At 46.3% G+C, this 25389-nt stretch overlaps 2 protein-coding genes across 2 annotated transcripts; one reads left to right on the forward strand and one right to left on the reverse strand.

Annotated features, from left to right (window-relative positions):
• Positions 1–1639: 1639 nt before the first annotated feature.
• Positions 1640–6530, reverse strand: emg1 (EMG1 N1-specific pseudouridine methyltransferase). The gene is made up of 5 exons (XM_056286789.1): positions 6246–6530; positions 4563–4664; positions 3471–3612; positions 2218–2426; positions 1640–2125 (listed from the first exon to the last, which is right to left on the reverse strand). Exons 1-5 carry the CDS (start codon positions 6393–6395, stop codon positions 2012–2014), a joined length of 717 nt encoding a protein of 238 aa, XP_056142764.1. The 5' UTR covers positions 6396–6530; the 3' UTR covers positions 1640–2011.
• A 999-nt stretch (positions 6531–7529) lies between these two features.
• On the forward strand, positions 7530–19869 carry nop2 (NOP2 nucleolar protein homolog (yeast)). Its single transcript, XM_056286771.1, has 16 exons — positions 7530–7628; positions 8370–8497; positions 8611–8653; positions 8736–8797; positions 9378–9667; positions 10027–10222; positions 10450–10649; positions 10931–11020; positions 11112–11199; positions 13625–13765; positions 13967–14106; positions 14695–14784; positions 17636–17758; positions 17913–18010; positions 18904–19040; positions 19171–19869. The coding sequence occupies exons 2-16, from the start codon at positions 8392–8394 to the stop codon at positions 19557–19559; spliced, it is 2193 nt and encodes a 730-aa protein (XP_056142746.1). The 5' UTR covers positions 7530–7628; positions 8370–8391; the 3' UTR covers positions 19560–19869.
• Positions 19870–25389: the final 5520 nt, after the last annotated feature.

The following is a 25389-nucleotide window of genomic DNA, read 5'->3' on the forward strand; positions in this document are numbered from 1 at the left end:
GATGTTGATAATTGTTTTATTTCTCTGTTTCACCCCTTTTTCTGCCAGTAAACTGACGTCAGACGCCCCCCAGTCTCCAGTGATGGCTGGGGGGGAAGGTGTTTAGCTGCTTGTCAGGTTGCACAGGGTGACGTGCATGCGGGACAAGATAGTAATATAAAAATGTAATCTTGAATGAGTAAATCTTGATATTCTTAATTTAAATATGTTTATTTTTGTTAACATATAACACTTGCACAAGGCAGGTTATCACAGTCGTGTTAAAGACTTTAATGCATGCAGGGGGAAATAAGCAGGCTGATGTGGTAGCTGTGGGACGTAGGCTACGGGCAAAAGCCTTTGGTTTAAGCAACAGTGCCACCTGCTGGTCATTCATACTGCGTGGACTGTGAAGTTGAATCTCTTGAGTCATCGTGCCTTGACGCATGCTCAATGATCCAGGTAAGAAAATCCCAGAAAGGTGAGTCAGTTCATCTGGACACAACCTGTAGTGGGGGAAACGTTTCGTCCCATCATCTCGGCATGTGAACTCTACGGTGTGGAGACAAAGCAAGAGAGACGAGACGGAGATGGTGTGGACATGTGTGGAGGAGAGATGCTGGGTATACTGGGAGAAGGATGCTGAATATGGAGCTGCCAGGGAAGAGGAGAAGAGGAAGGCCAAAGAGGAGGTTTATGGAGGTGGTGAGGGAGGACATGCAGGTGGCTGGTGTGACAGAGGAAGATGCAGAGGACAGGAAGAGATGGAAACGGATGATCCGCTGTGGCGCCCCCTAACGGGAGCAGCGGAAAGTAGTAGTAGTAGGTGAGGAGACCAAGCAGTGTCCAGATGCCACCAGTGCGTAGGCTCCTTACCAGAAGTGTACGTGGGCACAAAAGGCGACAGTGGTGTGCAGCATAGAGAGTACGTACAGGTGTGTACATTCTCCCGTCACTTTGTTTTTACACATCACAGATTTTGTGCGGGAAGTGGCGTACGCCTCTTCTGAGCTGTTTTGTGTGAACGCAACGGTTATAAATAAGACCCCAAGACCTGGGCCATGTGGCCACCATCACCATGGAGACCTGAGAGGAGGACAGACTGACTACACATCTACCCAGGGGAGACCCACATCACAGCATTCACACACACGGGAGAAGAGACGAGAGAAACCCCCTCACATCAGGCCTCGGCGACCTGTACGAGGCGCCCCGTGTGCCCGACCCTTTTCCGTAGACAGAAGGTCTTTTGTGCTACGAAACGCACAAATTCATTATGAGACCATAAAACACCGCAACGCCTTTTGTCCACCCAAAACACCAACACGTCAGCTGTGTGTCCACGACTACTGAAGGGAGCGCATACTTTCACACACAGGAACCCGGCCGGTTGATTCCCGTGGTGTCGGGACAGACCGGGGTGCTTCTCACTTGGTAGACAGACACCCGGCCGGAGGCACTTCGGCACCGTGTGGACAAAATGTGTTAATGCTTCCGGTTTAGTCTAACATGTGAAAATACTGACTCACTGTGGTGTTGCTGTTGTGTAACACCACTCTGTGTTCTGTATGATCCTGGCTGTATCTGAACACGACTTCCCCTTTAGTGTGTGGTCTGCTCTCCTCCACCATTTATGGAAAAAAAACCCCACTCATGACTCACTTACCTATTTTAATGTAACTGTACACTGATTTATAATCCAAAGTTCAGCAAATAGTAGAAAAAACAAAACTCTGAATTGGTATAAGGAATATTGGGCACAAGTTCTTTGCATATTTCAGGTGGTGCAGGGCAGTGAGGTGGGCATGTCATGCCACTGTTATCCCAAACACCACCAGCCTTAAGGTGTAGCACTAGCGATGACGACCAAATATCACATCCAAATAACCTTCACCGTCCGCACGGCGTCCCCGGTGAAACAAACGTTTAGTGCAACGCTGTTGTCACATCTTGTACTTCTCAATACAAAACGTGTCCACACAGTCGGCCACGGCAGCATCCAGACCAGCACCGCCAGCTTCTTCCCTCATCATCACAACACACCCCAGACTTCCTCAAAGGCAGAGCATATCTTGGCACAGGTGAGCGCCGCAGAGAGGGGATAGTTACTGATGGATACAGACTTCTCCGAGTAGTCCACATTCACCTGGTGGTAAAGAAGGACAAGGGAAGTCAACATCGCACACACGACGAGAGAGAGAGAGTCGACGGCATCAATCTCCAAGAGCCAGTTCTCACCGAGCCGTGTGCAAATGCTCCGATCACCACTGCTGCAGGGCCGTCGGCGGGCACCACCGTCCGCGGGCAGACGGCCTCCCCTGCAGAGAAGGAGGTGGTGATGCGGGGGCAGCCCGGCGGGAGATGGTCCGACACCGGGTTCTTTATCATCCTTAGGAGCCGCTGAGGACCATCAGCTGCCCTAACACTCAGCTTGTGCAGCAGCTGAACTAGGAGGGGAACAGGAAGGTGGGGAGAGGCAGAGGGGATGTAAAAGGAACAATCAGAGATTAAAATATACTCAACAGTGCAGGTATTTTTTTTTTAATTTGAACCCATAAAAGGATAAACACACACTGTAAACACATGGTAGAAGTAGGAGGTGATAAAATGCCCCACAGTCATCTTTTCTTTGAGTCACATTGTGCCCACAGTTTTACTGAGATGGACCAGCTGGCAGAGTTGGCTGAACAGACTGCCGCCCAGGAAGGAACTATACAGCCCTGGACTCTTCCTGTAGAACTGTCACTACTTCTAAGTGAGTTCCTTTAACTACTTTTCCTCAGACAGTTTACAAATTAACCATCATCCATCCACCCATCCATTATCCGAACCGCTTATCCTGCTCTCAAGGTCGCGGGGATGCTGGAGCCTATCCCAGCAGTCATTGGGCAGCAGGCGGGGAGACACCCTGACAGGCCGCCAGGCCATCACAGGGCCGACGTACACACATATTCATACCTAGGGAAAATTTAGTACGGCCGATTCACCTGACCTGCATGTCTTTGGACTGTGGGAGGAAACCCACGCAGACACGGGGAGAACATGCAAACTCCACACAGAGGACGACCCGGGACGACCCCCAAGGTTGGACTACCCCGGGGCTCGAACCCAGGACCTTCTCTTGCTGTGAGGCGACTGCGCTAACCACTGCGCCCCCGTGCTGCCAAAAATTAACCATCATGCTGCTGGTAATTTGGGTCAGCACATCATGACATCCCATCCCAAATAAACTGGAACTAAGAAAAACACAGTGATATTTACTCCGTACTAACACTGCTAATATTGCTATGGCATTATAACAGCGACTGCGTGACAACACTGGTGACAAACTAATATAAGGAATAAATGTGACAACGTATCTGCTATGAACGGACCGATGACACGTTAAATGGATGATGCTCAGAATTTAAATGTTTTGGGTCGACTCCTATGAGCCTAAATGGATAATATGAGAAAAAGCAGTGAATCGGACTTCTCCAACAGAGACATACCCATAAGGCCACAGAAGCGGTTGAAGGTTCTTGGAATGCGGGTCTGTGGGTTAATCTCTATCAGGGCATTTCTCTCTGTGTGGATGTACACCTGCAGCAGGCCTGCCCTGTTCAGCGGACTGTCCATTAACATGAGGAGGCTCTGGGGGGCAGAAACAGGTACCACTTTACAATAAGACTGCCTTTATAAAGGATTTATAGATGGTTTATAATTAGTTTGCTCTTTAGGATGGAAACACTTTATAAATCATTAATAAAAAGTTATAAACACGTTATAACAGTTTCCGTACGTCGATGCGGACTCACTAGTTGGCAAGATCAAGTTACTGCTGCACTTCTTATCTCTCTATTCTGTTAAATGTGAGACAGATGGACGCCATCTGCTTCAGCCCCTCCCATCAGGTAGGCGCTTCAGATCATTCCACACATGCACAAAGAGACGGAAAAACGGCTTTTGGAAAAAAGCCGTGGCACCGATGAACTCGGACGTCTCCTCGGTCTGACGAGACTGATGTGCTGCCACCACTGGGCACGGGCGATATTTACTCACATGTCACTTTCAGCTACTTCATATCTGTCCACCGCACCTTTACTGCATTTTTGCTGATGATGTTTTTGTACCTCGTAAGTTGTATTTTATCATTAACTGTATTGTATTTTATACCTTATACTGCGTATATTTTGCACTTAGACTGTGTACATATTTTATATTGTCACTTTTATGTGTGCACCGTTTTGAGGTTTGACACAACGGTGATTTCGTTGAGCTTGGCACAATGACAATAAAGTTCTTCTTGAACCCTGAAATCTCAGATCTTGCTGGCTGCTAGCGAACTAACCAATGAGATCTGAGGGTTAACGGTACAGACAAATGTGGGCTCACTATTTGGCAAGCAACAGGTCACAGTTGCCCTTTTTATCTAATTGTTGTAACAGCTTATTAATGATTTATAAAGTGTTCACAATCTAATCAATAAACTAATAAACCATTCATAAACTTTTTACAAGGGTAGTCTTATTATAAACTGGTACTGAAAAAGTAATGCCAAATGAGGAAACTAAATCGTATTTTCTTGATGAAAGTGCAAATACCTGATGTGTTATGTCGGGTCTGATTTTCCCCGGATCCCTGCCATTTTTAATAATCACGCTCTTGTGCTGGTCACAGTTAAGCAGCTCAAAAGTTTTGCCAACCTGGAAAACAAAACAGATGTCTTTATTTGTAATTTGTGATACTGGGCTATACAAATACAATGGACTTGGTTTTATGCATGCTCAAGAACCCACATTAAGAAAGTCACAGAAAGTTGAATCAGTTCATCTGGACACGTTTAATGAGAGAAACTTTTCATCTCAGTAACCTCTTCAGTCTCACCTGACTGCAGGTATCCCGCCCTTATAAACATGCTGACCGGAAACGATCAGTTTCATATGCAAATTGCCGTGACTTTTCAACAACCATGTGTACTATTCACAGAGGCTTGGGAATGGTTGTAATCACAGCATTGTAAGATGCCGACAGATGTACTCTTAGTCCCCCCCCTCAGTTCTGGGACGGTCGTTCCCTCTTCACATAGATGGCCTCTTTGACTCCCCGTTCAAACCAGCGTTCCTCCCTATCAAGGATGTGCACATCCTCATCCCTGAAAGAGTGGCCACTGGTCTGTAGATGGTGTAGGCTGTGTAGGTGGTGTAGACTGTGTAGATGGTGTAGACTGTGTAGGTGGTGTAGACTGTGTAGATGGTGTAGGCTGTGTAGGTGGTCTAGACTGTGTAGATGGTGTAGGCTGTGGAGTCCTGGCCTGTAGGTGGTGTAGACTGTGGAGTCCTGGCCTGACGTGTTAGCTCTCCTGTGTTGTGCCCTCCTCTTGGCCACGGCAGTCCTCCTGGCACTTAACAGCTACACTATGTTGCTCTGTTTGTGCCGGGGGACCTGGTCCTTGGGGTGGACCACCTTCTGGTGCAGTGTGGTTTGGGGTTTGAAAGCAACTGAGACACGGTGTTTGGAAAATACGTGTCTCAACTGTTCCAACACTCCCGCCACATACGGACTCCCCACCGGTTTACTCTGAGGCAACTGTTGACCTGCTCCTGTCTTCGATCAGCTGCTGCACTGTCTGGGGTCTTCCTGGTTTTGACAAACGCCCAGTTAGGATCACCACACTGAACCAGGACCTGTTTAATGTGGGACTTCTCCCCTTCCCCGGCTGCTGTGTCGGTGGGGACGTTGTCAGCTCGGTGGTCCAGCGTCCTGATGTCTCCTAGTTTGTGCTCCAGTGGATGATGAGAGTCCAACCTTCAGTACTGACCCGTATGTGTTGGTTTACAGTAAACCTCAACAATCACATGTCCCCCATCACCAGCTGCAGTGTCACAGTGTAAAAAGGCTACCCTGTCATGTCCACGTCCTCCCTGGTGAACTTGATGTGGTGTCCACAGAGTTAACGTGGTCGGTGTAACGTGCTGCACCCTGAGATTTAACTTTAACCAGGTGTGGTCCACACACCTGAACCAGTGGCTAGGTGGTGTCCCTGGACAGGACATCCGAGCCTCTTTCCCACTTCCTCCACATACGAGCTGGCCACTACAGGTGAGACTGGGGATGCCATAGCGCCACCACGCCTCTGCCGGTAGTACTGCCCCCTGTATGTGGAGTACGTGCACATTATGTAGCACAGTTCACTGAGCACATGAGCTGTGGACGAGCACGCCAGGTTCAGCAGGGAGGATGCGGAACATGACAGGGTAGCCAGCCTTCTTATGAGGCAACATTACCTTCACGGTTTCTAGCGTCGCGCCCTCCAGGATCACAACCAGCCGCTTCTCTGCCATGCGGTCGTGAAGGCTGCGCATGAGTCTCGCGTGTTTCGGCTCATAGTCGTCCAAGTGTTCAAGACCACGCTTGTCCGCGCCGCGAGAAGCCATGACGCCTTTTTCTTCTCGTCTTTCGGGTCGTCGCAGAATATGAGCGTCACTCACAGCGCGTGCGCGCGGCTGCTGCTTCCGCTTCTTCTTCTTCGGTTAGGCTTATTGGCGGTTGGCAAACGACGATTTCGCGCATTACCGCCACCAGCTGGCCTGGAGGGTGGATGATAGCGTCTATTTATTAGAAAAGAAGAAGAGGCCTCGCGTCTTCTCAGTTGAACTGGTTATTTCTCGGGTTTCTCAGAAGGATTAAAAGCCTCTCTCAGCGGCGGCTGCACACCTTTTTTTTCTTCTTTATTGAACAAAACATATAAACAAGAAAATACTACATCACAATAGGACAAAAAGTAGTTACAAAAATATAAATTATTTCACAATTAAAATTTACATATCCATAAAAAAAGACAAAATAAAAAAGCTGGAGATACAGGATTTAAGTTAAATTATATTCTTCACATAGTCTTCTGGTTTTGCTGGCTTTAGGATTCATACATGCTTTTAAAGATCCTAAATAGGATGAAAGAAGTGCTTTGAATACACTAATGTTTGGACGCTGGTGTGCAAATTTGGTACAATGAATATGAAATTTAGCAAATATTAATAGAAGGTTGATAATGTACATTTTTTCTGGACTTATTTCCTCATTTTGTGACAGACCAAATAAAACATGTTGGGTGTTCAGTTTACAAGAAGAGTCAATTTTGTTATTTATGGGATTATTTAGATCAATCCAAAAAACATGAGAGTAGGTACAATCCCAAAATAAATGACATATGGTTTCATCCACATTGCCACAAAAGGAAGAACAGAGTGTGTCAATATTACTCTTGTATTTTACCAGAAGGGACTTGACTGGATAACATCTGTGAAGCAGGTTAAATGTAACTTCTCGTACCTTATTTGTAAGACAATATGTTCGTGATAAAATCCAAGCGTTCCTCCAATCTATGTCATTATAAATATTACACCAGTAGAAAACGGCTGCAGCTTTAGAAACAATGTCTCTCTGAATAATATTTCTAACGCATTGATTAGTGGCTTTATCACTTAATAAAGCACTGTACAAATAGTCCAAGCTCTGCGCGGGCGCGCCTGAGGAAGCGCGTCACCGGTGATGACGTAGATGTTGTGCGCCGGATGTGTCGCTGCAACGTGTTGGGAGAAGTTCACGTGTGTGAGTTCCATCCGAGTGTTGCTGGTCGAGTCTTGCTGGTCCCAGTTGTCGGTTTATCGGTGAGTAAACACAGACTTGTGTCGTGTCCTGACTTCGAGACCAAGGAGCCCAGACGACAAGGTTTTAGCAGCCGTATCCCTGAACACTCGCAAGCTCGACATCCGGGGTCGCTGGGATTAAGCACTGCCTTAAGCAGTAACTTCAATTCCTGTGCGGTGTGCCGCTGTAAACACCCGTGTACGTGTATCGTTTATTACGGTTAGGTCATTACACTGATAGTAATGACATAGTACTAGTAGTAGTAGTAGTAGTAGATCATTACACTGATAGTAATGACGTGGTAGTAGTAATAGTAGTAGATCATTACAGCGACACTTTGGTAATTGCCTAATAAGTCATCGGCTGATCAGTCGCAGAGAAATGCAGTGTGTAATTGATATTGGCAAACTGAGGAACATCAACGTTATTGGATAACAGCTGTTTGATGAATGGTTTGATGGCTGTATATTTAAATCAGTTGTGTCTCAAGCTCCCCATACGAGTGCGCTGTACCTGTAAAGCACTGCATGGTGTCCTGCATCTTTACTTAGAAAGGTGCACAACGTCAGAATCCTCAACCACGTTTCCATGTTGTCTGGTCAGACCTTTTTATTGCTCTCATGCGGTCGATTACAGTCTGAAGAGAATATTAAAAGTAGAAAACTTCATCCATTGCTGTACTAGTAACAGTGGCCCATGCCCACTCTCTAGCGTTGTCGTGTTGTACATGCAGCTCAGTCTTGTTTTCATCATCCTCTCAGGGTACCTGTGCAGTTGTTGGTCATGGGTAGGCGGTTGGATCCTACCAACAAAGTGAAGCGAGGGCCTGGGAGAAAAGCCAGGAAGCAGAGAGGAGCAGAGACCGAGTTGGCCAAGTTTATAAATGATGGTATATGTTGGACCTTTTATTTAATTTCTTCAGTTTACCCATTAGTTAAACTTTGTTTTTTACATGGGTCTTGTCTGTTAAGGGATTTCATGTTTTTTTTTTGGCATTTCCAGGGGAGACTGAATCAAAGCGCCTTTCAAGCAGAGCCCGGAAACGGTAAGTGGACTGACTGATTAGATACCGCGCTACGCCATTTTTAAATTTTCCTGTCTTGCTTATAAATGTTGTCTTTTCTCAGAGCTGCAAAGAGATCCCAGGATACCAAAGAGCCCGTACATGTTGCTGAGAAGCCTATCCAAGGTAGACTACTAGTCTGGTGTTGCAGTTACAACTTTTTTGATATGACTTTTTTCGACTTCCGGTGGTCAGGCTCATAGGATTTAATAACATTAGCAAAATCCAGTTAGGGAATGTGAAGACCTGTCTATTTAATGCATTCTGTTGTGATTTGATAATATAAGTTGCATTGTCAAAGAAGGTTGGATCAGTTCATCTGGATCCAAATCCAGATGAACTGATCCAACCTTCTTTGATTTTCTTACCTGGATTATTGAGCATGCATAAAGACACAAGTTGTACTGGACAATTTTACTTGGGAAATTGAGACTAAGACTTTATACACACACTTTTTTCAGGAATTGTTTTGGAGAAATGTAGCTAAACACTTGCAGAAGCACAAGTGCAATTCAATCCTTCTAGCTGCATTTTAGTCATTTATAGAACCAGTTCAGGATGGTTCAAAGTAAAATCATTTTACTGGAACAGTATCATTGCTAGAGTTCTTAAAGTCTGAGTTTGTGTTAGGGCAAATACTGCATTCACCACAATATTTGAGGTAATTTTGCATTGATTGGTGATATTTTTCTTTGTCTGTCAAAAGGATTCACTGATGAAAACAGTGAATGGTTGAAACCAGCAAAGAGGAAGCGTAAAATTGACCAACCTGAAAGTGAGGATGATAGTGATGATCAGCGGGAGGAGGAGGAAGACGAAGAGGAGGAGGAGAAGGGAGGAAAGGTCCAAGGAAAAAAGGGGGCAAACTTAGGAATTGAAGAATTGGATGATGATGATGACGATGACGACGACGACGATGAAATGGTGGATGACTATGGTGCACTTGATGACAGCAGTGGTGATGAAGCAGGAGAAGAAGGAAGTCATGGAGAAGATGTATGTAAAATGATTCAGTCTCTGCTGTTTTTCCTTTTGAGGATGTGTTGTCGGCTGCACTGTTTATGCTATAGCTTTTGAATTGCCATGATCGCCAAAGCCACTTGAATTGCAAACTATTTAGCCATGTTCTCTTAGTTTAATTGTGGAAAAAGTGTTAGCATGGATGAATATTGTATTCGCTTAATGGCGAGCATATTTATTGTGACAGTTGCAGTGATTTACATGTTTCTTGGGTCATTGGGTATTTGTGGTGAAGTGCAGTGATTATGATCAAGTTGTGACAACATTTGCAGGTAACTGTAGAAAAATTATTTGATTTTATTTCTGGAATGTCTTGTTTTTTGCCCCTCAACCAGCTTCTGCCCATCGAGCGTGCAGCCAAGAAACAGAAGAAGCTAGAGGAGGCCATGGCTGAAGAGAGTGATGATGATGAAGATGAAGATGAGGGGAGGAGTGGAGAGGAAGATATGGCTGAGGAGGACACTGTACAAGCCAATGTAGAAGAAATGGATAGATTCAGGCTACCAGGGGCGGAAGAGAATGAGAAAGAGGGTGATTTATCTCATCCCCAAATTAAATTCCTGTATTTCAATGTAATGCGAGACAACAGTTTTAGAAACAGGTTAGCAGTTAATTGTTTTACGAGTTTTCTCTCTCTCTCTCTCTCTCTCTCTCTCTCTCTCTCTCTCTCTCTCTCTCTCTCTCTCTCTCTCTCTCTCTCTCTCTCTCTCGCCCGCTCTCTCTCCTCTGTGTGTGTGTGTGTGTGTGTGTGTGTATAGGTGTATTGCCTCTTGACCTACAGACAGTCCACCAAAGAATAAAGGACAACATTGATGTCCTCACTCATTTCGCCACAAAAAGGGAGGAAGGGAAGGACAGATCAGAATATATTGCTCTCCTGAAGAAGGATCTCTGTACCTACTACAGCTACAACAACTTCCTCATTGAGAAACTAATGGACATCTTTCCACTTTCAGAGGTATGTGGTGCTGAAGATGTGTCGGTGAAAGGGATAATCACTTATGCAGTTTGAATTGATGGACGATGTCCACAGTAAGTGTTACACACCAAATACAAAAATGAAAGACAAAAATATTTTTTACATCGTTCTGATTGGCCAGGAGCATCTTGTGGCTTGTAAGTGAAGAGCAGTGCTGATAACAAAATGGTTTATGTGCCATCCTTGGTTATGACTATAGCCCCTATAGTGAGTAACAGAACTTAATTTTCCTTTGCTTACTGTGTTTCTCTCAAATACAGCTAGTTGATTTCCTCGAGTCCAATGAAATTCAGAGACCTGTCACGATTCGGACAAACACGCTGAAAACAAGGCGGAGGGACTTGGCTCAGGTAACCACCACTACCCTCCTGATTTGACCATAGAATATTAACAGTGAAGCGTTGTGTCTCAGCTGAGTGACCCGTGTGTTTCATTGCATAGGCCCTGATCAACAGAGGGGTGAACCTTGATCCATTGGGGAAATGGTCTAAAGTGGGTCTGGTCATCTTTGACTCCTCGGTACCCATAGGTTTGTTCAAACACATTAATGTCATCCACCACATTTATGTTGAGCGAAATGACAGAGAATCGGGCAGTTGCTGTAAGATCATGAGTGTTAAGGTCCGTGGTGGTGTAGCGGTCTAAGCATCGGCTTTGTGTCCATGCAGTTGCCCACTGGGGACTGGGGTTCACGCCTCGGTCTCGTCAGATCCGACTATGGCCGGACTCGATGAAGAAGCAATAATTGGCAACGCTGTCTTCGGGAGGGGGGCGGAGTCGGCTTGTGTCGTCACATGAATGCGTCTCTTGTGTGTGTGGGAAAAAGCAGTGGTTCGGCCTGGATTCACCTTGTCACGAAAGTAGGGAGGCGTCTCCTTCGAGACTGCCGGCCAGAGAGATGCAGTTGATGAACATATGCAGTACAAGGGTGGGTGTTTGAACTAAAATAGGGATCGATTGGTCACTAAATTGGGAGAAAAAAAGGGAAAAATCAGAAATACATTTTTAAAAAAAAGAAGATCATGAGTGTTTACTTGGTAGATGGTAAGGAAGGTGTGTGAATTTCTAGTGATATATATGCTAGTTTGTGGTATACTTAAATATAGAAGTATCACTTATCCAACCCTCCTGTTAAGTAGAACTAGTGTGAGGGCAGTGTGACAGTGGTGAGGTGTGTGGTTGGAATGACACATGGGTTCAAGGTGGAGGTGGGATTACATCAAGGATCGGCTCTGAGCCCTTTCTTGTTTGCAATGGTGATGGACAGGGTGGCGGACAAGATCAGGCAGGAGTCTCCGTGGACTCTGATGTTTGCGGATGACATTGTGATCTGTAGCGAGAGTAGGGTGCAGGTTGAGGAGAGCCTGGAGAGGTGGAGGTATGCACTGGAGAGAAGAGGAATGAAAGTCAGTAGGAGCAAGACGGAATACCTATGTGTGAATGAGAGGGAGGACAGTGGAATGGGAGGAGTGGAGGTGATGAAGATGGATGAGTTTAAATACTTGGGGTCAACTGTTCAAAGTAACGGGGAGTGCAGGAGAGAGGTGAAGAAGAGGGTGCAGGCAGGGTGGAGTGGGTGGAGAAGAGTGTCAGGAGTGATTTGTGACAGAAGGGTACCAGCAAGAGTTAAAGGGAAGGTTTACAAGATGGTTGTGAGACCAGCTGACTTGCGGTGCAGAGGTTACCACTGTCACCTCACAGCAAGAAGATCCTGGGTTCGAACCCCGAGGTTGTCCAACCTTGGGGTCATCCCAGGTCGTCCCCTGTGTGGAGTCTGCATGTTCTCCCCGTGTCTGCAGTGGGTTTTCTCCGGGTGCTCCGGTTTCCCCCAACATCAAAAAGACATGCATGTTAGGATTAATACTCCTGTTTGTGCCCCTGACCGAGGCATGGCAAGACCAACTGGAGTTGGTCCCCGGGTGCTGCACAGTGGCTGCCCACTGCTGCTAGATACACAGCTAGGATGGGTTAAATGCAGAGTGTACTTTCCCTACGGGGATCATTAAAGTATATCAAATACCAGCTATGCTGTATGGTTTGGAGACAGTGGCACTGATGAAAAGACAGAAGGTGGAGCTGGAGGTGGCAGAGTTGAAGATGATGAGATTTTCATTGGGAGTGATGAAGAAGGACAGGATTAGAAATTAGATTAGTATATTAGAGGGACAGCTCAGGTTGGACGGTTTGGAGACAAAGCAAGAGAGGCAAGATGGAGATGGTTTGGACATGTGTGGAGGAGAGATGCTGGGTATATTGGGAGAAGGATGCTGAATATGGAGCTGCCAGGGAAGAGGGGAAGAGGAAGGCCAAAGAGGAGGTTTATGGAGGTGGTGAGGGAGGACATGCAGGTGGCTGGTGGGACAGAGGAAGATGCAGAGGACAGGAAGAGATGGAAACGGATGATCCACTGTGGCGCCCCCTAACGGGAGCAGCGGAAAGTAGTAGTAGCAGTAGTAGTAGTGGTAGCACTAGTAACAGTAGTAGCAGTAGTAGTAGCTTTAGTAGTAGTAGTAGTAGTAACAGTAGTAGTAGTGGTAGCAGTAGTAGCAGTGGTAGCAGTAGTAGTAGTGGTAGTAGTAGTGGTAGTAGTAGTAGCAGTAGTAGTAGTGGTAGTAGTAGTAGTAGTAGTAGTAGTAACAGTAGTAGTAGTAGTAGCAGTAGTAGTAGTGGTAGTAGTAGTAGTAGTAGTAACAGTAGTAGTAGCAGTAGTAGCAGTGGTAGTAGTAGTAGTAGTGGTAGCAGTAGTAGCAGTGGTAGTAGTAGTAGTGGTAGCAGTAGTAGTAGTGGTAGTAGTAGCAGTAGTAGTAGCGGTAGTAGTAGTGGTAGCAGTAGTAGTAGTAGTAGTAGTCTGTCTGTAAAGTAAGGATATGTCTCTGTGTGCATCATGTCACATAAGCCTAAGTTCCCAGGGCTGATAGGTGGCACTGTGTAATCCTTGGCGTGTAATTCATCAGGTGCAACACCGGAGTATCTCGCGGGGCATTATATGCTGCAGGGAGCCTCCAGTTTTCTTCCAGTCATGACACTCTCTCCCCAGGAGGGGGAGCAGGTGTTGGACATGAGTTCTGCTCCAGGAGGCAAGACCACCTATATGGGTGAGTTGTGCTGTGACAGTACTGTTGGTTTAAATATGGGGGTGTGGGGGGGAGGGGGGCTTTTGAATATGAAATAGGCAGCATGATGAGCTTAACTCATAAGCCATATCACAATGTTTTAATAGAAAAGGAAGTGTAATGTGGTAAACTGCAATTGGTTGCCATGTGCGTGTGTGTGTTTGTTTGTTGTGTCATTCTTAGCTCAGCTGATGAGGAACACAGGGGTGATCGTGGCCAACGATGCCAATGCTGAGAGGTTGAAGAGTGTTGTGGGCAACATCCACCGCCTGGGGGTCACTAACACGGTGGTCAGCAACTATGACGGCAGGCACTTCCCAAAGGTACATGTGACGTAGATGTGGTGTGTCCGGTGAGCAGCGTGTGTCTGGTGTTGATCTGTCTTACAGGTGTGTATCATGTTTCATAGGTGTGTATACAGGTGTGTATAGTGTAGTACAGGTGTGTCTAGTGTTTTACAGGTGTGTATATAGGTGTGTATAGTGTATTACAGGTGTGTATACAGGTGTGTATAGTGTAGTACAGGTGTGTCTAGTGTTTTACAGGTGTGTATACAGGTGTGTATAGTGTAGTACAGGTGTGTATACAGGTGTGTCTAGTGTTTTACAGGTGTCTATAGTGTATTACAGGTGTGTATACAGGTGTGTATAGTGTATTACAGGTGTGTATACAGGTGTGTATAGTGTATTACAGGTGTGTATACAGGTGTGTATAGTGTAGTACAGGTGTGTATACAGGTGTGTCTAGTGTTTTACAGGTGTCTATAGTGTATTACAGGTGTGTATACAGGTGTGTATAGTGTATTACAGGTGTGTATACAGGTGTGTATAGTGTATTACAGGTGTGTATACAGGTGTGTCTAGTGGGCTGACCAGGTAAATACTTTTTTCTTCCCTTCAAATGCAACACAGGTGATGGGCAGGTTTGATAGGGTGCTGCTTGACGCTCCATGTTCGGGAACAGGTGTTATCTCTAAAGACCCCGCGGTGAAGACCAGTAAGGTAAAACAACGTGTGTGTGTGTGTGTGTGTGTGTGAGAAACAAGGCCTGTCCACTGTGTTAAACCACTATCATTGAATGTTTCAAAGATGCATTAAATTAAAATCGTTGACGAGAGCATTTTCAGTGTCTGACATCATTAACTTTGTTTTTTGAGGGCGTCCGGGTGGTGTGACGGTCTATCCCGTTGCCTACCAACACGGGGATCAGCGGTTCGAATCCCCGTGTTGCCTCCGGCTTGGTCAGGCATCCCTACAGACACAATTGGCTGTGTCTGCGGGTGGGAAGCCGGATGTGGGTATGTATGCTGGTCACATCACTAGCGCCTCCTCTGGTCGGTCGGGGCACCTGTTCGGGGGGAACTGGGAGGAATAGCGTGACCTTCCCACGTGCTATATCCCCCTGGTGAAACGTAGTCTGCAGCCCTCCCCGGATAAGCAGAGGGGGTGGAGCAGAGACCGGGACGGCTCGGAAGAGTGGGGTGATTGGCCAAGTACAATTCGGGAGAAAAGGGGGGGGACCCCCCCCCCCAAAAAAAAGAAAGAAACAACTTTGGTTTTTTTCCCCACTTTTTCTCCCCAATTGTACCCGGCCAATTACCCCACTCCTCCGAGCCGTCCCGGTCTCTGCTCCACCCCCTCTGCTGATCCGAGGAGGGCTGCAGACTACCACATGCCTCCTCCCATACATGTGGAGTCACCAGCCGCTTCTTTTCACCTGACAGTGAGGAGTTTCACCAGGGGGTGTAGTGCGTGGGAGGATCACGCTATTCCCCCCAGTTCCCGCTCCCCCCCGAATATGCGCCCCGAACGACCAGAGGAGGCGCAAGTACAGTGACCAGGACACATACCCACATCCGGCTTCCCACCCGCAGACACAGCCAACTGTGTCTGTAGGGACGCCCGACCAAGCCGGAGGTAACACGGGGATTCAAACTGGTGAGCCCCGTGTTGGTAGGCAATGGGATAGACCGTCACACCACCTGGATGCTTTTTTTATTTTAAAGGTGGTTTTAAACCAGGCGCTATGGTAGGCGCTACAAAGCACTGTACCCCAAAACAACCAGATGTAAAAACAGTTTCTTTCCTCGGGCTGTCATTCAAATGAACACTGTCAAATACATCCAACCATGTTGTGTATACTGTACATGTTGTATATACTGTACTGTACATGTTGTATATACTGTACTGTACATGTTGTATATACTGTACTGTACATGTTGTATATACTGTACTGTACATGTTGTATACTGTACTGTACATGTTGTATATACTGTACTGTACATGTTGTATATACTGTACTGTACATGTTGTATATACTGTACTGTACATGTATATACTGTACTGTACATGTTGTATATACTGTACTGTACATGTTGTATACTGTACTGTACATGTTGTATATACTGTACTGTACATGTTGTATATACTGTACTGTACATGTTGTATACTGTGCTGTACATGTTGTATATACTGTACTGTACATGTTGTATACTGTACTGTACATGTTGTATACTGCACTGTACATGTATATACTGTACTGTACATGTTGTGTATACTGTACTGTACATGTTGTGTATACTGTACTGTACATGTGTATACTGTACTGTACATGTTGTGTATACTGTACTGTACATGTGTATACTGTACTGTACATGTTGTATATACTGTACTGTACATGTTGTATACTGTACTGTACATGTATATACTGTACTGTACATGTTGTATATACTGTACTGTACATGTTGTATATACTGTACTGTACGTGTTGTATACTGTACTGTACATGTTGTGTATACTGTACTGTACATGTATATACTGTACTGTACATGTTGTATATACTGTACTGTACATGTTGTGTATACTGTACTGTACATGTATATACTGTACTGTACATGTTGTATATACTGTACTGTACATGTTGTATATACTGTACTGTACATGTATACTGTACTGTACATGTTGTGTATACTGTGCTGTACATGTTGTGTATACTGTACTGTACATGTTGTATACACTGTACTGTACACTGTACGTATAGTGGTACACTCTGTCATGTACATGTACCTCAGGCGTGTATGTCAGTAAGCTGCTAACGTGTATTTCAGCATCTCTGATATATTCTCTGCACCACTGCACCTTATCACCTCTTATTTCACCTGTGTAAGTCAGTCCTTGTGTATATATGTGCAGATTGTTGTGTTGTAGTGTTGATATTCTGTGTTAAGTACACTGAGAGAGCCACGAAACCAGAGTCACATTCCATGTAGTGCAAACCTACATGGCCAATAAACATGATCCTGATTCTGATTATATTGGGTATTGTAGCGATAGAAAGATATTATGAAGCCAATATATGAAGATATTATGAGACCAATATATAAAGATATTATGAAACCAATATATGAAGATATTATGAAACCAATATATAAAGATATTATGAGACCAATATATAAAGATATTATGAAACCAATATATGAAGATATTGTGAAACCAATATATAAAGATATTATGAAACCAATATATAAAGATATTATGAAACCAATATATGAAGATATTATGAGACCAATATATGAAGATATTATGAAACCAATATATAAAGATATTATGAGACCAATATATAAAGATATTATGAAACCAATATATAAAGATATTATGAGACCAATATATGAAGATATTATGAAACCAATATATAAAGATATTATGAAACCAATATATGAAGATATTATGAAACCAATATATAAAGATATTATTGTACCGGTATGAAAGTGACTTCAGCTTTGGAGACGTGAAGCTGAGTGTGATGGCTCGATGCTCAGTGCCGTGTTCCTGTTGTCGTCCTGGTTTCTGACAGAACGAGGCAGACATCCTGCGCTCCGCCCACCTGCAGAAGGAGTTGATCGTGGCTGCCATCGACTCTGTTAACGCCGACTCCTCTACAGGAGGGTACCTGGTCTACTGCACGTGCTCCATCATGGTACGTCAGCAGCGTTGACAAGCTGTGTAACCGCCACCACGGTGGAGTTGCTACAGAAAACCAAACACGTCACGTCCGTCAAGTCTTTCAGTCATCACGAATCTGGGCGTTGTTTCCCAGCTGACTTAACTTGTGGCCTTATGTGTCCTGCCAGGTGGAGGAGAATGAGTGGGTGGTTGACTACGCTCTGAAGAAAAGGAACGTTAAGTTAGTTCCCACCGGGCTTGACTTTGGCACAGAGGGTTTCACCAGGTAAACTACTTTTTTTAACTTTTAAGTACTTTACTTTTTACTTTACTTCCCACAAAGACGGCGGTGCGAATTTGTGTTTGCGGCGGCCTCGCCCAGTACCGTCCATGCAGCGACTTTGTCCATGTGTGCGTCTTAAGTTTTGTCTTCGTTTGATGGCTGGGAGAGCTGGTGCTGGATCGGCTGGGAGAGCGGGGCGGGCTAGGCTAACTGCTAGCTCATGCAGACCGGCGGTTCCGACAGTCATCCTGGCTGGCGCTCCTTCCTTTGGACAGTGACTTTTTGTTTAGTGTGGGTATGTGTGTTAGTGTGGGTGTGGGTATGTGTGTTAGTGTGGGTATGTGTGTTAGTGTGGGTGTGTTAGTGTGGGTATGTGTGTTAGTGTGGGTGTGTTAGTGTGGGTGTGTTAGTGTGGGTGTTAGTGTGGGTATGTGTGTTAGTGTGGGTGTGTTAGTGTGGGTGTTGGTGTGGATATGTGTGTTACTGTGGGTATGTGTGTTAGTGTGGGTATGTGTGTTAGTGTGGGTATGTGTGTTAGTGTGGGTATGTGTGTTAGTGTGGGTGTGTGTGTTAGTGTGGGTATGTGTGTTAGTGTGGGTGTGTTAGTGTGGGTATGTGTGTTAGTGTGGGTGTGTTAGTGTGGGTGTTGGTGTGGATATGTGTGTTAGTGTGGGTATGTGTGTTAGTGTGGATATGTGTGTTAGTGTGGGTATGTGTGTTTTAGTGTGTGTGGTGTTGGTGTGGATATGTGTGTTACTGTGGGTATGTGTGTTAGTGTGGGTGTGTTGTGTCTCGGTGTTGTACTGCTGTGGGCGGGGGAACAGACAGGAAGTGATGTTAAAGTGTTTCCTGGTTTCATGTTGCTACTCGGTCGCTCATTTCTGCCTCCGCTTCAGGTTCAAGGAGCGCAGGTTCCATCCTTCCCTCCGCCTCTCGCGGCGGTTCTACCCTCATGCTCACAACATGGACGGCTTCTTTGTGGCCAAGCTGAAGAAGTTCTCCAACACGGCTCCAGCTGCCCCAGCAGGGACAGGCAAGTGTTGTTTGTTTATAACAGTTAAGTGTGTTGAGCTGCTCTTCTAGAAGACCTCATCATCATCATCATCATCATCCTCATCATCCTCCTCATCACTGTCTGTCTGTCTGTCTTGTTGCTCTGGCAGAGGACCAAGGGGCTGCGGCTGCTGAGACGGTAGCAGGGACAGACGCTCAGACTCCAGACGAGACGGCTGGTCCCGGCCAGGCGGGAGCGCCGCGGGGAGGAGCCCAACCCAACGGAACAGCGGTCAAGGGAACGGGAAACACGCGGCAAAAGGCCAAGAAGAATCCGCCCGCGGGAGTGAAACCGGCAAAGATTCCCAAGAGAGACGGGCAGACGGGGCAAGGGGCCGAGATCAAGAAGACGGCGGCGGGGGTGGAGAAGAAGGCGGGGGGTCCGTCTGAGAAGAAGCTCATCAAGAAAAGGAAGTTGCAGATGGAGAAAAAGCGAATAGGGAAAAATAGATTCAACAAGCTGAAGAAGATGCTGCAGAAAGCCGAGGCCGGACAGTGATCGTGGCGGTCTCGTACCGTGCAGCACACGTACCCGAGTCCTCGCCCCGCCGCCTCACGGGTCCCGGGTTCCCTGAAGCCGCTCGTGTGTGAGTTGTCTTTTCAGGTATATTGTCAGAGAGGGTTTTGTGGGGACTGTGTAGACAGGAGCTGGACCCGTCCCCACAGGTTCTGGTGTGTCTCGGTGTCATTAACGGTGGGCTCCCTCTCCTTCTTTAATGTGTTTCTATTTGTGTGAATACACTTCCATCATTTCTTCTTGTACTTGAACCGCGACTTCCATAAACGTGACACACAATAAATCTTTCCAGACGGCAGTTTTGTTCCCTTTCCTGGTTGGTTGTAATATGTTGAGCCCTGTAATGTGTGTGTACAGCGGGCACATACTGTACTACATACTGTACTACATACTGTACTACATACCGTACTACATACCGTACTACATACCGTACTACATACATACTACATACCTACTACATACCGTACTACATATCGTACTACATACCATACTACATACCATACTACATACTGTACTACATACCGTACTACATAGCGTACTACATACCGTACTACGTACCGTACTACATACCGTACTACATACCATACTACATACCGTACTACATACTGTACTACATACCGTACTACATACTGTACTACATACTGTACTACATACTGTACTACATACTGTACTACATACCGTACTACATACTGTACTACATACCGTACTACATACTGTACTATGTTGCTCACATCAACCCACACGGGTCAGCAGGTTTGGGCAGCACATCCAAAGTGCTGTTCAGTATTATCAGCTCATCAGTCCCCTAACAACAAGTGTAGCTGCTGAGACTGGGATCTGTGCAGGCCACTCGGGTGAACCTGCTGGTGGGCCTCCTTTCCAGTCCCGTATCCACACCTTGCATGTGGGACGCAGCACGGTGGCACAGTGGTTAGCATGATCGCCTCACAGCAAGAAGGTCCTGGGTTCGAGTCCCGGGGTAGTCCAACCTTGGGGGCCGTCCCGGGTCGTCCTCTGTGTGGAGTTTGCATGTTCTCCCCGTGTCTGGGTGGGTTTCCTCCGGGGGTCCGGTTTCCTCCCACAGTCCAAAGACATGTAGGTCAGGTGACCTGGCCATACTAAACTGTCCCTAGGTGTGTGTGTGTGTGTGTGTGTGTGTGTGTGTGATATTGTCAGGTAAAAAACCGTAAGAGTGAAAAAACAGCAATGAACTTTTCTGTTAAGGCTCAAATTTCTTCTTATTTATTCATTTATTTGCAGTTGGCAAACAATGATTTGATGCCTCACCGCCACCGACTGGACTGGATCAGAATGTCTGTTCACTAAAAACAACAACAAAAAACAAAAACCCATATCTTCTCAATCAAACTAGTTATTCTAAGAAACTGAAATGAAACGTGATAACACTCAATTCCCGAGTTAAAATCTCCCTGCAGTTGAATCCCAAAGTGATCCTGACATCTCAACAAGAAACACCTGCACGCAATCATCAGTTAACTGTGACTGGATGAAGGCTGCATGTCCTGCAGGCCTGCAGCTTAGGGTGTGCAATAAATCCCTGCAGGCATGCAGGTCAAGGTGTGCAATAAATCCCTGCAGGCCTGCAGGTCAAGGTGTGCAGTAACCGGGTTAAAGAAAGTAGGCCTGTTGTGAGAGACTATTGCCTTCTGTAGTGTGGATGCTCTGACAAAAGGAAATGGCCTCTGGAGTTCATTTGGGGTGAGTCTTCAGCTGTAGTCTAAGCATTTAACACATGCCTGCTGTTCCCTTTGTCTTAAACTGATGCGTTTCATGTTCTGGACAGCTGCTTCCTGGTTCTCTCTGCTCACAGAATATGTAGGCTGTGTGTGGGCTCCAAAAGGTAAAGCAGACTGGCAGTTGCTATCACTCCAACTTAATGTTTTGTTGTTTGTTTTCGTGCCCCTGAGAGCAGGATAAGCGGTTCAGATAATGGATGTCTGGAACTAGGTTTATCACTCGAGCTGGTATTCTGTCTTCCCCAGCTGGTCAGTGGCAAAGTGGCTTCTCACAAACTTCACAAAGGCAAGACAGCAGCAGCAGCTTTCCCCAGTTTGAGGTCAGACAAGCCCTCGCAGTGCCAGGCTCAACTCTGAGTAAAAGCATCCATAGAGAGAAGGTAGTAAATCCTGCTCGCCCCAGGGCCTCGCTGCTACTTCTGAAGCTCTTTCACAGTTAGTCTCAGAGACTTTCCTTCCTCCATCTTTGCTCAGCCCAGCTACAACTCCACAGCCCACAAGCCTAGCTGGCACACAAGCTCATCTCTGCTAAAGGAATCCAAACCTCAAAAACCAAAGTGTGTCTTTGGCCTCTCAGAGATTGCCAGTGGTAGTGTTTTCAGTCCAAGGGTGAAACAAAGTCAGCCTGATCTCAGTGGTTCAGGCAAGTTTGGGTCCAGCATGGCATGTACTGTACTGTGCAGTCTGGGTCTAGCAAGCCTAGCTCTGTTCAGAATGCCTCTAGGGGCAGTTATTCCACCTCAAGCCCCAAGTCTGCAGGACATTCCTATGGTCAGGGGACAGGCAAGCTAACAAATTGGTGTTCTCCAAGGACGCTTTACTTCTGGTGGTGAAGTGTCAGGAAAAATGGGTAGTTCCCTTGGCCAATGGGTTTCTTCACATCCTAGCCCTCTAAAGGCTGCACAAATGCCCCTTGGTGGATTTGCTGTAGTAAACGGCATGGGTAGCTCCGGCCCGAGCCATCGCCACGCCAACAGTTGCTACAAGCTCGACACTGAAGCCATTTGTTAGCTATGGCCAGGCTGCACAAGGTTTCCCCTAACTACAAAGGAGAACCTTCCAGCCCCCTGCAGCCAGGGAGCTCAGTGCTATCTAGCAGCCAGAGCCTCGGGTATAAAGCCAGCTACACTGCCATAGAAGAAATGCAGCTCTTTAACCAGAAGGAGGACACTGCTTCTACCACTCAAGTTTCAGGCTGAATCGGCTCAGAGACCCGATTCAGCCTGGTTCTAGTGCCGGCAAACAACCTGTTGAGCCCACAGAACTTCTGTCCAGCAGAGTGCAACATGTCCTCAACAGGGACCACAAATGAAGCGCAAGTCGACTTTGCACTTGAGGCAAGTTTTAAAAAAACCTTTTTTTTTTGGGGTCACCTTAATCCCTTGTATTTGGCTTTTTTTTTTTTTTTAGGTGCAGTGCATGAAGATGCCTTCCAGAGGTTAAACTAAATGGTATGTGTGGCTTCATGCAGTCTGGGTGCCATCTGCTGTTTAACTGGCTATTTGACTCTGGGTTTTCCCTCTTCACAGTGCAGAGACTGCAATTAATCAGTGGACACCACCCGTCTTTATAGGGTCACACGTGTTGGGGTCACACATGACCCTAAGACAGTCTTAGTACCCGAGTGGTGTACAGCTTTCATGGGAATGTGAACAAAGCAGTGTTTTACTTGTTCTAGTGTTGGGGTCCCTCTAGGAACAGTCATCACATTTCGGGTTGATAAAGATCAAGTAGAGTCTTTTCTCTGCTGTTACTGTTATGGGTCATTTGGACCTGGGAGACAACAGAAGGGTTAAACCAAACTGACTAAGTTGTCCATTCCCACCTGAGAGTTGCGGATGTGTTTGAATCCAGCCCACAACATAACCGATTTTTTTTTAAACCTTAAAAACAAATCACTGTTATTTTGGAGGAAGCAATACTTTGATCAGCGTATTTAATATGATTGCTGTGAGGGTGTTATTTCTACTTTTGTTTGAAGCAGATAATCTTCCTGGGGTAAGTTCCGTTCATAACCCTAAATTTAAAGAAAATAACCAAAGACTAACCTTGGAAGGAAGTGGGCAACATTTTGACTTCATCACAGAAATTTAAACTCTACCAGGACTTAACCGTGAATGTCCTGCCCAGATCCATTTGTTTTCTTCTCCCACACACATTCTTAAAGAACCAGACATGATGGAAACGAGCTTTATTCAACTTGTGTTTAAATGTGGTGTAAATATAAACCTATTTCACAACTAAAGGAAACGAGTCATTCCTTGCCTTAATGTGTGAAAACAGTGGTACACAGACTACCTGTAGAGTCAGTCTCTGCAGACAGAGACTACCTGTAGTGTCGGTCCCTGCAGACACAGACTACCTGTAGTGTCGGTCCCTGCAGACACAGACTACCTGTAGAGTCGGTCCCTGCAGACACAGACTACCTGTAGTGTCGGTCCCTGCAGACACAGACTACCTGTAGAGTCAGTCCCTGCATATACAGACTACCTGTAGTGTCGGTCCCTGCAGACACAGACTACCTGTAGAGTCAGTCCCTGCAGACACAGACTACCTGTAGAGTCGGTCCCTGCAGACACAGACTACCTGTAGTGTCGGTCCCTGCAGACACAGACTACCTGTAGTGTCGGTCCCTGCAGACACAGACTACCTGTAGTGTCGGTCCCTGCAGACACAGACTACCTGTAGAGTCGGTCCCTGCAGACACAGACTACCTGTAGTGTCGGTCCCTGCAGACACAGACTACCTGTAGTGTCGGTCCCTGCAGACACAGACTACCTGTAGTGTCGGTCCCTGCAGACACAGACTACCTGTAGTGTCGGTCCCTGCAGACACAGACTACCTGTAGTGTCAGTCCCTGCAGACACAGACTACCTGTAATGTCAGTCCCTGCAGACACAGACTACCTGTAGTGTCAGTCCCTGCAGACACGGACTACCTGTAGAGTCAGTCCCTGCAGACACGGACTACCTGTAGTGTCAGTCTCTGCATATACAGACTACCTGTAGAGTCGGTCCCTGCAGACACAGACTACCTGTAGAGTCAGTCCTTGCAGACACAGACTACCTGTAGAGTCGGTCCCTGCATATACACACAACCTGTAGAGTCAGTCCCTGCATATACAGACTACCTGTAGAGTCAGTCTCTGCAGACACGGACTACCTGTAGAGTCAGTCCCTGCAGACACAGACTACCTGTAGTGTCGGTCCCTGCAGACACAGACTACCTGTAGTGTCAGTCCCTGCAGACACAGACTACCTGTAGAGTCAGTCCCTGCAGACACAGACTACCTGTAGAGTCAGTCCCTGCAGACACAGACTACCTGTAATGTCAGTCCCTGCAGACAGAGACTACCTGTAGAGTCAGTCTCTGCAGACACAGACTACCTGTAGAGTCAGTCCCTGCAGACACAGACTACCTGTAATGTCAGTCCCTGCAGACACAGACTACCTGTAGAGTCAGTCCCTGAGGACACGGACTACCTGTAGTGTCAGTCCCTGCAGGCACGGACTACCTGAAGTGTCAGTCCCTGCATATACAGACTACCTGTAGAGTCAGTCCCTGCAGGCACGGACTACCTGTAGTGTCGGTCCCTGCAGACACAGACTACCTGTAGTGTCAGTCCCTGCAGGCACGAACTACCTGTAGTGTCAGTCCCTGCATATACAGACTACCTGTAGAGTCAGTCCCTGCATATACAGACTACCTGTAGAGTCAGTCCCTGCATATACAGACTACCTGTAGTGTCAGTCCCTGCAGGCACGGACTACCTGTAGTGTCAGTCCCTGCATACAAAAGCAGCTTTTTTCTAATAGTAAACCAGCTGTTGACCCTGACACACATCACTCTGGATGGGTGGACTTGTCACAGTTCGACCTCCGCTCTCCGTCTTGCATGACAAAATATTTGAAATATTATGAAATAACTTTTTAATTACACCCAGTTGTCCACATGAGGTCCATTAATCTCCAGCCTTAATGTGATGGCCCGGGAGTCTTTCCTGGTTCAGTTGTGATGTCAGTTGTTCCTTCCTAATCCCTCATGTCAGTCACGGT

This window comes from Lampris incognitus, chromosome 9 (genome assembly GCF_029633865.1).
Source record: "Lampris incognitus isolate fLamInc1 chromosome 9, fLamInc1.hap2, whole genome shotgun sequence".
NCBI classification, from domain to species: Eukaryota; Metazoa; Chordata; class Actinopteri; order Lampriformes; family Lampridae; genus Lampris; species Lampris incognitus.